The 13,721-nt window shown below is 40.9% G+C and overlaps 1 protein-coding gene across 12 annotated transcripts in view; it reads right to left on the bottom strand.

The window, feature by feature from the left end:
* LOC108042158 (protein furry) overlaps window positions 1–13,721 on the bottom strand; it is a 54,784-nt gene that overhangs the window by 34,876 nt on the left and 6,187 nt on the right. For 7 of the 12 annotated variants that reach the window (XM_017120301.2, XM_017120298.2, XM_017120299.2 and 4 more), the window contains 13 exons: window positions 11,038–12,572; window positions 10,633–10,973; window positions 8,200–9,581; window positions 7,912–8,143; window positions 7,669–7,851; window positions 5,771–5,914; window positions 4,316–4,483; window positions 4,098–4,247; window positions 3,509–3,678; window positions 3,262–3,416; window positions 2,773–2,883; window positions 2,555–2,709; window positions 266–429 (listed from right to left, as the gene is read on the bottom strand). In XM_017120301.2, coding sequence (XP_016975790.2) covers window positions 266–429; window positions 2,555–2,709; window positions 2,773–2,883; window positions 3,262–3,416; window positions 3,509–3,678; window positions 4,098–4,247; window positions 4,316–4,483; window positions 5,771–5,914; window positions 7,669–7,851; window positions 7,912–8,143; window positions 8,200–9,581; window positions 10,633–10,973; window positions 11,038–12,572 — 4,890 coding nt within the window. The remainder of the gene's footprint in view (window positions 1–265; window positions 430–2,554; window positions 2,710–2,772; window positions 2,884–3,261; window positions 3,417–3,508; window positions 3,679–4,097; window positions 4,248–4,315; window positions 4,484–5,770; window positions 5,915–7,668; window positions 7,852–7,911; window positions 8,144–8,199; window positions 9,582–10,632; window positions 10,974–11,037; window positions 12,573–13,721) is intronic. The other 5 variants (XM_017120308.2, XM_017120306.2, XM_017120307.2 and 2 more) reach the window with 1 other exon arrangement.

The following is a 13,721-nucleotide window of genomic DNA, read 5'->3' as shown; positions in this document are numbered from 1 at the left end:
TTTAAAACTTTTATTAAGTTTTCTTCGAATGTTTTTGGGAAGCCAAGGAACAACGACAACTCCATGGGCTATGAACAAGAACTTTTGTTTTCACCAAACCAAATTTGTGCCCTATTAATAAAAGTTTATTTATAAAATAATAGAAGTAACTCCGTACTGCAAATTCCCCTTACCACTGCAAAGTACTTCTCGAGATTGTCATTTACTTTTCATTTTATTGCCATCACCCCGACTTAGTTGCCGTGTCAGAAGGAAAATCTCATACCTTTTTCGTTGTCGCTGTGCAGAGTGCCCACCACGCTGCCGAAAAATCGCTTATCCAGGATCTGCAGCAGTTGCAACGCCGTTGCATGCACCTCCACACGAGGACAGCCTGTCATCAGAAGCGTCACTGTTATCACGGATGTGTAATGGTCGCACGGATATTCCCTGTAATTAAAATGGAAAGAAAAACAAAAGGCTTTAATACGGGTACTGCAAGCCAAGTCAAAAGCTTACAAAGTAACCTAATGAGGTTGTTGGCATGCGGTTCTGCGGTCGTGTGCTGAACATATCGCGAAACTTATTTAACACAGGACACACCCAACGTGCCAACAGTCAACAGCGGCTTATCCACCTGCCAGGTAACCAAAAAAGCCATCACCCCATCCAATACCCGACAGATCCATTAAAATGTCGTAGCCCACTTTCAACTCTTTGTTTGCATCCACACAAATTTGTACCCCAGGGTGCGGAATAACACTTTCGGACAAGAGGTACGCTCCACATAACCTCCCACTTCACCTTGCGTTCACGCTTGCAGTGAATTGAATAATTTACACAAATCGATTTTCGCTTTTGCATCCCCATCCCCACAAACACAAGCCTTCAGCACTACAAAGTATGCTGTGGTTTTAATTTTTTTCTTTCTCTTTTTTCCAGAAAGGGGTTGGCAGGAGAAAAGAAAGTGCTAAACTTATATATCGCAACTATAATTTAGACCTTCGTATGGTCGTAAAGACAAAGTTCAAGGACAAATGGCTGGCTATTCAAATAATGCGAGTTCTCGGGCGCAAATTGCCAGCGATAAGCAACAGAGACCCAAAACAGATATGATTAATCATTTTATTGGCGAAATTGCTTTGCAGTCTTCTTCGTTTTTTCGTCGCCATTAAATCTGGTCAGCATTTTAAAGAATTTATCACACTTCCGCTTAAAATTAAAACAGTATACGCTTCGATGTGCCAACAGCATGCAAACGCCACCTGCCACAAAAAATCAAGCGGAAAATAAAGTTGAGAATGCCACGCGCTGACCAGATGCTGCATGTGGTTGAGCCAAAAAAAAACAAAGGTGAACTCATAGTCGTACGACGTGATTGTGAGATACCCTGTATCCAAATATGTTGAATATTTCGATAAAATGTAGTTCACATAAGATTTGACCAAATATTCTTGTACCATAGATCTAAAATAACTGGAAATCAGTTTCGAAATAACCAATTTGAGAAATAAAGTCAGAAAAAGCTTCAGAATCGGAACATATATTATTCATTTCCGTGAGCATGATATGTATACACACAATATGATCAACCACTACAAGGTATAAACAACACGAGCACTCCAGTCTGACATTATCCAGCCGACAAAGACCACATGTCTCAAGTTGTTTAGATGCTTCCATTATGGTTTTGTCTTTCGGTTTTCGGAAAGACCACAAAATCACATACCCCCTGAGGACAAACCGCAAACCAGTGTGCTCTGGTAACTATAGCTTCTGGCTAAAATCCCTTCGACATCGACAAATGTCGACAAATTTCAAATGGAAAATTTAAACTGCGGTGAGACAGACGATTTGGTTTTTAGAATAGGTAATTAATTTCTATTAAAACTGTGAAAACAAACTTCTACATTTGTTTAGCAACATTTTTTGCCTGTCTGCATTTCCAATTAGCCAGAAATCATATGGAAAACGCCTACTTGGTAAATGTGATATAATATGACAATAACATCAAAAGCCATAATGGCTAAACAAACACTTTCATAATACAAAATTAATGAAAATTGTAAATGATTTAATTAATTGTCTACTTTTGCTGTGTTTTTTTTAAGCTCCACCCAAAAAAAAAGAAAGCGCTTCTGACACATTTGTCGGCCTATTTTAGTTGCATTAAATGCAATGAGCCATGCATGCCGTGCTTCATATTCTCAGCTGTTTATCTAACACACGTATATAAAGGAAACGAACCCGCTTGCTGTTATTACGGCCAAACCAGAAAAAAATCGAAGAGGAAACGGAAATAAAAAACGTGCTTGGCCTGAACAAATAGGCTGTCATCCACTCATGTGTGTGTGCGTAAATTTAAAGAGTTTTTATTGTTGGCAGACACGTGAAACGCTACTTAAGAGAACCAGAGTAATCGGGATTTTGTTCCCTCATCCGCCAATCCCCACCTGGGTATATGGGCCAAGTGATTACGGCGGCAAGTGAAGGGCGGAGGAAAGGCCAACATAATGCGATTACGTATTAAGCGGCACCCAGTTTTAAGTTTAATGTGTTGTTTTCATTCACTTACTTGGCACTGAAGATCGAGGCTAGGGCCAGGAAGCATGCATCCGCCTCGCGTGGTGTCGACGTGTAGCACCGATCTATGACCCACTCTAGGAGTTGCCCCATATCCGGATTTGATTCCAGCAGCAGCACAACCGTATCCCGGGCCAGTTGGTAAATCTATGAAAGTGACTTCAACGTTAATTCCGATTCGAGTGGAGGGACAAGTGGGTGGCGGTTTACCTTTTCGTCCTTGGAGGTCAGCAACAGATCCAGCCACTTGTATATGATGCCGTCATCTTGTAGATGAGGCACATAGAAGATGTGACCGCAACATAGAAGCGCGGACATGGCCTAAGAAGGAAACGGAACAGAAGAACACACAGAGAAAAAAAATGAATACACCAGTTGTAAAAAAACATAATAATAACATAATAAATCTTTATCAATATAAACATTTGAAGAATACTCAAAAATTTTAAGATTAAATGGGAAATATTAAAAATGTTTGGAGTTCTAAAGCTTAAAGACTTTGTGTTGATATTTAAGTATCATCATTGATTAAATCGTTCAGAAACAATAATAATATAAATACTTTAAGAATATTTAAAATGGCTTATGGATGTATTATTTTAAAAATAATGAGTTTCTGATAATTTTGAGAACAATTTTTAACGGTGCACAATACTTGAGTAAGAAATAATCTTAATGCGGCTTTGTTCTTGTACTTGCCTGCAGGGCGCTGAACTGCAGCTTCTCCTCTTCAAGGGTCTGGCCAATCTGCATGGTAATGCCTAGCGGTTTGGAAAAGCTGCCGCACCAGGCGGCAAACAAATTGAACAGATTACGCTTCAGGACCCGTGACAGCAGCGTGGCACAGGATTCGACTAAGAGAAATGAACAGGCAATCAGTTGTAGCAGATGGATACGCCACCGAAGTTGTGATGATGACAGCACTTCGAGGACGTTGAGCACTTACGTGAGAAGTTCTTAATCATCTTGCGTATGAAATTGCAAAAGTGAGCCTTAACCTCTCGAATGCTCAGATTATCCTTGTCCGTCTCAGCCATTAGATAGGCCATTGCGCCCTCGATGTACTCCACGAAGGTGGGATGCAGCGACATTGTGTCGCGTTCCAGCACACAGGTGCTGCAAATGGATGAAGACAAGTTTTTAAAACATTTATAAACATGAAAATATGGCTCAGGTAAACGAACTGTGGAATACACTTGCACTTTATTTAAATAAAACACAGACGAACATCCAAAATTCCAACCATCTGTTACCAAAAAAAGTTATAGAAACTTTTATTTTTAGAGAATAAATTTCAAGTGCAGTGCAATATGACTACTTCGACTTTAAGAGCCTACGATTTAGGAATGTTTAAGCTATGGAAGTTCCACTGTAGTCATATTTTTACCAATCTTCGCAAAGCGTCTCATCTAATTTAATTTGAAGATATTGAGTCTTAATGTTTGCGACGTTATTATTTAGATTATTTAAAGGAAGCTAAATAAATTGTGGTTTCATTTTTGTAAACATTGTGACAACTACTAACTATTTCTTACCTCACGCCAAAGGTTCCGTTCTCGGCAATCTTCTCCAGCACCCGCACCACCTGCAGACGCAGGGCATCGCGTCTCCGCCTCCTGCGCATGTTTTCTTGCTTGCGATCCACCGCCTCACGGATGTACACCACCAGCTCCTCCATCAAATCCCTGTCAGAAGACACACACACATATTGTCAGAAGGGATACATCAAGTTAGATGTGGCTTAGAGACTTACTTTAGCGCATCGTGGTTTATCAGGCCCAGGGCATTCACAGCCGCATCTCGCACATCCACGACCTCGCAGCGGAGCAGGGGAACCACCAGTTTGTAGAGGGCGTGTGGGGAAGCGCTACCCATCGCTGACTTGTCACTGCGATCGGCGTTTAGGGAGTCCGGCGATGAGCTGTAAAACAAATTTACGGCCATGGATTTTAGTGTCAAACAGCGAGCTCTCCGGGGCAGTAATTTCTGTTAATGTTGCCTTCTGTCTGTGGGTGTTTGTGCTGCCTTGGCAAGGTCATCATTTAGCGAAAGTCCATAAAGTTTACTGCGATTTAAACTGGTCTGTTAAATCCGCTCACTTGACAAAGTGAAGTCGAATTCCAAGCATTTTTTTTACTTATACAGGGTCACGGTCCCTGCAAAATCCCTCTTTTTCTGCCGTGCAACGATAAACATTATGAATTTTAAATTTGAAATCTTTCAATTAAAACCCATTTTTATTTTTTTCGACCTGAATTTCCCCTTTTCCGTTTGCGAGGGTTGGTCAGGACGAATAATAATAAATGACAGTAAGCAAATAACAATTTTATATACATTTTTTGCTGCTGAAAAGCGAACACGAAGGCAAATCAAGCTTTTGCGGGTTTTTGGTCAGAGGGTTTTGGGAATTGCGGGAAACTGGCTGACATGCGCTATATGAAAAATAAACAAACTTGTCTCAAAATTATTTATCAGTTCACTGCAAACAAGGGGCGTGAATGTTTCGGAGGCGTGCTGCACAGAAAAAAGATAGAGGGGGACGAGCAAACTGTTTGCCAAATTATACGGCAACAACTCAATGAAAGCCAGTCCAATATAAATGGGAAAATATTTTTGATAATCAAAGACAAATAAATTCAAATTCAGCACGAAATAAATGAAAATATGTCTGGACGAAGCAATCCATACTCTGTTTGAAACATTTGGTTTTCTGTCTTAATTTACATTTCTAGTTTTATATGTTAGGTAAATAAACAAACAGAATTTATCGTTGCTTGTAAGAACAAAAATAAATAAATAAATAATTGCTCGGCGCTATTGATCAAATCAAAACAAAATATTAAATTGTTTGAAAATTTAAAGGAGCAAAATAAAGAGTATCTAACGGTAGAAATCCTCCGAAATTTAGTAAACTACAAAAATAAAATTTTAAAAGTGAAAAACAGAATTCTGGAAAATTCATAATGAAAATTGGTAGGCAAGGATCAAAACTTTTGGAAACACATTTAATTACATGCCAAAGCTATACACATAAAAACTCAGACACGCAACAAAAAACATCATAAACACAGAAATATTCTCATTTTGCATTCATAAATATAGTCAGGTATTTGTACAATAAGTTAGAGTTACGGTTTTGCAGGTATTTCGTTGCATAGTTGTTTGGTTTGGTTTGGTTTTGATTTGGTTTTAGTTTTATTTGCTTTACCCAAGTCGCTTTTGTCGCGCCTCTTTGCGTCCATAGGAGAGTGGCAGCGTGAATCGCGTGACGATTCCCTCGGGCCCAAACACATTGGATGGTATATTGTCCAGGGAATCGGACAGCGAACGCGAGTCCGACTGATCTTGTAAACTATAAATTACAATCCATATATATATATTGATAAACAGCAGGGTTTATGGGGTTTGAACGGCTTGTGATGATTCGAATACGATTTATATGATCAATATTTTATGTATGCATTTGCACAGAGATTTAATCATGGCAAATAGATAGCCATCTGTATGACCGGCTCCCAAAGGATGTTCTGTTGGTGTGGACATGGACTTTAACCTTCACGTGGACATGTGGTGGGTGTGTGTGGGAGTGGACTTTTTGTGAAATACCCATTTTTATTGACATTTTCCACCGGGCCACATTTGCAGACTGCTGTGATGAATACATTTGGGTTCTTTGATGTGTGTTGTGGGTTGCGTTATTTCTCATCACATTTCAATTCAACAAACAACCCGCTAAACTATATTAACAATGATTGACTACAACAAAAAACTGTTTTGCGAAATGAAATTATTAAAATAAGATGGATTAAAGAATTCGGTGGTCCCTACTTAAATCTTATTCATTTCAGTAATTATTGATTGATTCAATGTTAAAAGTGCTTATTCTAATCAACTTCTTTTCATTAATTTACTCTTTCTAAGCCGTGTTACTCCGCGCGAAAAAAAGTTATAATGAAAACAATTATATATTAACAATCTGCATGGAATATCTGTAAATGTATAGCATCAATAGAAGCAGTACATTTCAGTAAGTACTTTTATTTGCAATATTAACACACTAACTTGGTTATTCATTATTTTCGTTCGACTCTTCTGTTCCTTTTCTTTTTATTCCACCTTGCTCCCTTAGTTAATAAGCTAACTTTAAATTCCAACGATGGATACTTTTTATGTTACTTCATTTAAATTTCATTTGTAGGTAGTTCAAACACAGTTTAAATTGTGTATCAAGCACACACTTTTCAAAAGTGTGAACCCTAAGCTTTAAAGTTTAATCACACCCTTTTTTATACATTTTACTAAAATAATAAACAGTCTAAGAAACACGCATATATGGGGTTAACAAATATTGACAATGGTGTCCTTGTGTTTATGTTTGTGCAGCCTGTTGTAATTTCTGAATGCAAAATCCAATCGAGTGCATGCATGTAAAACAATTCAGCTAACCATACAAATTGACTTATGAATAACGCAGATGGCAATTACAGATAATGACATATTAAAGCTAATACGATTTCAAGTGCAAATGAAGAAAGACAAAACACATTTTCAAATACCATAAAATATATGTATGTGTCTACGAAACTGCATGTTTCGGTGTCTGTAATTATGCTTGTCACACAAAACTAAAAACAAAGTCACGCCCATTCCCACAATTAGACAAAATGCAATGACAAAAACAAAACATAAAATGGATTTGCATGTTGAACTAAAATTTTTAATTTGACACCCACTCATAATAACAAAGCTCAGGTCAGCTACAGTATACAAATACTACATGCAAATTCGTGCCGAAAGTAATTGAATTCGTAGTGTTAGTCAAACAGAAGTAATGAAGTGTCTTGTTTGTATTGAAATTGGAATGCAGTACGTGAAAGGACACAATAAATGCACAGAGAAAAATAACACAAAACTGACTTGTTAGATATTAAACTTATTGAAATTGAAATAAATATATGAAGTTTTCATTTTAAATCAGATTTCATATTGTGCATATTAATATGATTTAATAATAATACTTAAGAAAACTGATTTGATGACATTTTGAAAGTTATTTATTTCTCTGTGTGAAAATGATTTATAGATGTTTTATGAAGTCTCACTCACCTCAAACTTAAATCAGGTGACGCGCAACGAACGGCAACACTGGGGATTTGAGGAACCAATCGCATAGCACATGCAACCTGATTCCTCCACAGACGTAGATACGAATCCTTCTGACTCTCGGTGGGCACTTTCTTGGTGGGCGCCGAGCTTCGTAGCAATGAAGCTCGATTGTCGCTCACGGGGCTGATTAACAGGAAATAATTAATTTTATGTGGAGACAGGGCTAAGCTCTTTGAAACTTACGTGGGATCTATGACACTATAAAGCGCATTGAGCCGCGTGAAACAAATTGGCCAGGCCTGAGCCACCGCCGATGGACATTGCTGCAGAATGCGCTGCCTTTCCAACAATCCAAACAAGCAAGTGGCCCAGGGATCAAAAGGAGGTTGCGGAGAACTGGCCACCGTTGCCGCGGCATTCGCCGTTGAACTAGACTGTGACAGGTTTAGCGTAGACGTGGAGGACTTGGAGTTGTCTGTCAGGAATACAAATATATATTATTAACGTATAAAATTAAATGTCACCACCTACCATCTGTTAGACCCGCCAGCCACACTCCACTGGACCTTTCAGCTATCCACTGCAGGTCAATGCAATTGGCATTCAGAATAGCCGTCTTCTCAGTCTGCGGCAGCATTGGCAGGCACTTCTCAACGATGGACGGCACACAGCGATCCATGACATCAATCAGTGGGGGTTCCGTTTCCGGAATACCCAGTGCCCGCATCAGATTCTTCACCTCCTTGAGGATCATGGCGGCCAGTTTGCGCAGATATGGACGATAATTGCAGAGCAATACCAAAGCAAAACCCTCAACGAAATGCAGAGTGGTGGCCAGTGGAATCTCATTCTTTTTGGACACATCGCTGGCCATATTCAGCACTGTATGTTGGGTGATGCTCGACATTCCACTTGAGGTGGTGATGCTAGAGGCGGCACTACTGGCTGTATTCAAATGCTGTTGCTTGGACAACTGACTGCTGGCAGTGTCCTTGGCAGGAGCTGCCGTGCCCTGCACCACAGTACCCTGCACCACTGTTCCCGTGGCGGGGCCTGTGGCCACTTTGGGTTGTCCTGTGCTTGCCACATTCGTTCCAACGCTCGGTGCACTAGTGGTGTTAATCCCATTCACAATAATGGCACAACGCCAGAAGTTGAGGAAGTTGAACAGGATGCGTGTGCAGTTTTCCAGCAGCTGCGGATAGGTGTCGGTGACGTCGCGCACCAGAAACTGAGTGTAACCGTGCACGACATCCTGACGCCAATCCGGAAAATCTATCACCAAAGTCGTAAGCGACTGGTGGGTTAGACTTCGCAGCTCCTCGTCCATGTGAACAGTCAGTCTGGAAAGCAGGTCCACCAGTTCGTGAGCCGTCATGGTATCGGGAATCAATCGCGGCACGGCAGCCACACACGTCCGGAAGAGATCGATGCGCGGCTTCCTTTCACCGGACAGCATTTCATCAGGCTCCTTATTCTGATTCTGCGTATTTGTCATCATCAATGGACGCCCGTAGTGTACATCCAAAGCCCTCAAAATATCCACAAAAACCCTGCGTACATGTGGGAAGTACGTTGACATGCCGATGCTCCTTGCGGTGTCATCCGTTAACATCTTGTTGATGTACGTCTTCTTTACACGAAGTGTGTTACCAGATGGCAGGGCTGGGACCGTCCTGGGCATCGGCGGCTCACCCGCCTTCTGCTGCAGTGAGTCGGCGACAACTAGGAAGGCTCGCAGTCCAATGCTCATGCGTTCTGGATTGAGGATCAGCTTGATGGAACGACCCACGCACAGCAGATCGTAGACGATTTCGCGCATGGCAAAATCCAGACGCTCTTGGGCGATAAACTGGATAATCTTCACGAAGATATTCAGCGGGGTGTCGCGCGGCACTACTCCTTTGGAACCCCTGTAAGGTTAATAGATAAGTACAAATTAGCAATAGTTTAACCATGTAATGATTTAATGAGACAAATTTGAAATACCCTTGCAGTTTCGTGATTTATGATTTGTTTTGTTTGTTTATTCTTTAAGGTTTAAATAAAAATCTATCACCATAACTAGTAGATGTAACTATCTTAAGAAACAAATGTGAACAAGAAAGGAAAGCTAACTTCGGGCGGAGCCGAAGTTGATATACCCTTGCAGAATACTCTGTAAATTATATTCTCCAATATTATTTATATGATGCATTCTTAATACTCATAAAAAATCCCAACTTCCTAACTTTAAAAACATCAAAGTTATGGCATTTCCAATCGTTCAGTTATATGGCAGCTATAAGATATAGTCGGCCGATCCTTATGAAATTTGGTATGTCGGATTGATTGGCCAAAAATAAAACCCATAGAAAATCCCAACTTCTTAACTTTACAAACACCAAAGTTATGGCACTTCCGATCAATCAGTTATATGGCAGCTATAAGATATAGTCGGCCGATCCTTATGAAATTCGGTATGTCGGATTGATTGGCCAAAAATAAAACCCATACAAAGTCCCATCTTCTTATCTTTAAAAACACCAAAGTTATGGCTTTTCCGATCGTTCAGTTATATGGCAGCTATATGATATAGTCGCCCGATCCGGCTCGTTCCGACTTATATACTACCTGCAATAGAAAGACAACTTTTGGGAAAGTTTCGAGCAGATAGCTTTAAAACTGAGGGACTAGTTTGCGTAGAAACGGACGGACGGACAGACGGACAGACGGACAGACGGACATGGCTATATCAACTCAGGAGGTGATCCTGATCAAGAATATATATACTTTATAGGGTCGGAAATGTCTCCTTCACTGCGTTGCAAACTTTTGACTGAAATTATAATACCCTCTGCAAGGGTATAAAAATAACTACTATGACATTAAGATATTTATTTAGCTAGCAGCACTTAATTCATTTAAACTTTCAAAATTTGAAAAAATCTGCAAGAGTTTCAAATGCATTGCACAATAACTCACTTGGGAAACAGGGAGTTTACAATACTCTGCAGGCGGGAATGGGTGGCTGAGTTGGACTCGCACTTGATACGGATCATGTAGACCCAAAGTAGGCGATACAACGACTCCAGGGCCACGCGACTCATTTTGGCATCGCGATTCTTTAAGTTGCTGAGACACATTGCTAGGAAGTAGTGCCAGTTGGTCAGGAAGAAGGTCTTCTGTGAGACGCAGAGCAGGCAGGTGACCAGCGGAAAGAGGGCCAAACGATGCTTGGACTTTGTGGAGGCATCCAATGTCTGCACATAAAGCAGTTCCACAAAGTTCTTTACGCAGGGAACATTTACCTCGTTTTTGACGGCCTACGAGATATAATTCCAAATATTATTATCAATAGTCAAAAATATTAATAGATTTGGAACTCACCGCCGCTACAGGAACAAGAATCTCCACAAACAGTCCCGCCAATGCATGCTTAATGTCCTTATCCTTCACCTCCATGAAGTACTGACCGCACTCGTGCATAAACTGAAACGAGGCCTCAAACTCCTCGATGGGCACCATCTTGACCCGGAAGAACTTCATCCCCATCAGCAGACTGATGATACTCTGGGTGGTCGTGGGAGATACCTCCTTGCCGCGCAGCTCCTTCAGTTCGCTCATAAAGCGCTTGCGCACTGATGCAAACCGACTTTGGGCCAATACGCCAATAACCTCCGCATACAGATCAGCGATCATGTGGATATAGAGGGCATTTGGGTTGTTCTGTAACCCATCCTTATACTTGAAGTGCTTGAATGCCAGATTCTCTATGCTGCGCACCAGATCCTCGTGACCCGGATGATAGGGCAGCTGTTTGAGTATCTCGATGAGAGCCAAGCAGAAAATGAATTCTACAGCTGCTTCCCTTCGCTGAAGCTGGAAATCCAAATCCACCGTGGGCTTGTTGCTCGCCGCCTGGGAACTCCCACTACCACTTGGAGTTGGTTTCTTAAGATCATTTTTGATCTCCATATCGGACAACTGGCGGCGATGCCATGCGAGCAAAGTGTGCAGCAGCGATGGCAGACAGTGCTCAGCCACAGAACCCAGAGCAGATAGTAACTGATCAAACTGCTGATCCTCGCCGCGTTGCAGCAGCTTCGATAGATTCTTGTCGGCACTCTCCAGCATCACCAGCTCGATCTTCTTCTCCGCTTGAATAGTAAAATCGCTGAAGAGGTTACGCATCACAATCTCACCAGGTCGTGGAGCGGAGATCTCCACGCTGGCCACGCTGGCGGCCAGGGCATGCATCTCGGCCTGGCTGTAGCTGGGCAGGACGTTAACGATCGAGCTCCTTGAATGGGCACCCCAGGGTAGCAAAGACTGCCGCTGGGGGATCACTAGAGCTGGCGGTGAAGCGTAACTCTGGCGACTGGCCGGCAAACTTTGGTAGGTGATTGCTGGCGATTGCTCCACTCCGGTAACTGGCAAAAGTTGCTGCTGTTGCGGCTGTTGTTGCTGGTATTGCAGTTGCTGTGACTCATACTCTATGCCATACGGATAGTCATCGCCGGGCAGCTGGTAATTAATGGGCGAAGTTGTCCCACTGGCGGTTGTGCTACTCGGACCATTCCGACTGGTCTTCGGCGTGGATGTATATTCCGCCGAGTTTATCGAGTGACGCTGGCCGGGCGATCCACCACTCGGATTGCCTTCCGATTGAGCTGATTCAACGTTATCGACGCTATCGCCGCCAGCCAGGGTTGCCTGATAAGCATCTTCCTGGAAAGCGTTACGCTGGGGGCTCTTTGTTGGTGTCGGCACGCCCCCTCCGCCTCCGCCCGCTCCTCCCGCCGCAGCGGTCCCTGATGTTATTGTTGCGGCAGTGGTCGCGGTGTTGCTGTTGTTGGGACTGGCGGTGGAGGGCGAGACAGCCGGATCGCTCAGGTGCTGCTCATTTGGGTTTTGATTTGTGCCTGGTTAAAAACAGAACAGTAAAAACATTATCATTATCGGTTTTATGATTAAACGGATTACACATATCAGTTATTTATAGATATGGAATTACATGTTTAGAGTCCCAAAAATGATTCACTCTATAGGCAGAAATCATAAAAAAGCCTATATGATATCATTTAAATGAAAAAATGGGTTAAGGCTAAGAAATTTTAACATATCTTATTTTATATTTAAAAAGATCAAACAGAAACTAATAATTCACTTTTCACAAAGTTTATTAATGTTGAAGATTTAATAAAGAAATACCATATTTTTTTACTCTTATATTTTTTTATGGAAAGTTCTGCTAGATATTTATGTGACATATGTGTGTACCAAAATAAATACGTTGTGACATTTATTAAATGTTTTGGCATTCTAAAATTTGCTTATAAGCGATATATACTGTATGAATTTTTGATTTGTGATCTGTATTTTTTTTGTTTACCCAACCTTGGTTCTAGGACACGCCTATAAAGCGAAATCTGTAAATAGAAATTATCATCAGCAACCATCAACAATTTAATCATCATCAAGTGTGGGGGTGTGGCAAGAACACGCCCCAAAAACTCAAATTAGGAAGAGAGACCGAAACGAACTCCCTTTATGGGCCCAATACTTGGTTTCGAGACTGAATCGTGTCGTGTTATCATTCAATAAGTTGGTTCTATATCTTAATTGCCCAGAAATAATTGTAAACTTAATATTGCCATATGGCCTGATGGATGGAATTCCCTTTAGACATCTGTTAAAAGCACACACAGTCTCTACGGAATATGCAAAATAATAATTAGAATTAAAGATTTGGTTTTCCTTGTGGTACGCCATATCTCTTTAACGATATGGTGGTGATAAGAACAGAAACAAAATTCCAGCTAAAGAAGTTGACGGGTAGTGTGCAATAAAATATCATGATAAAATTGTATTTCTAAAAAATGATATTAAATTTAACTACAAATTTCTTGTAACGTCAAATTTATAAAATTAACATTTCGGGAACGTCTGTGGTGGTTGTCGGAATTTTAATCCAGATTTATAAGAGTTCGATCCAATTGTTTTAACACTGCAAGTCTTAAAAATAAAAATAAGACCATTTAAATAATTTATTAAAATTCGTTTAACTCTAA

Source organism: Drosophila rhopaloa, unplaced genomic scaffold (assembly GCF_018152115.1).
Source record: "Drosophila rhopaloa isolate 14029-0021.01 unplaced genomic scaffold, ASM1815211v1 contig_163, whole genome shotgun sequence".
NCBI classification, from domain to species: Eukaryota; Metazoa; Arthropoda; class Insecta; order Diptera; family Drosophilidae; genus Drosophila; species Drosophila rhopaloa.
Note: the sequence above shows the minus strand (reverse complement) of the source record. Positions and strands in the feature narration are given on the sequence as shown.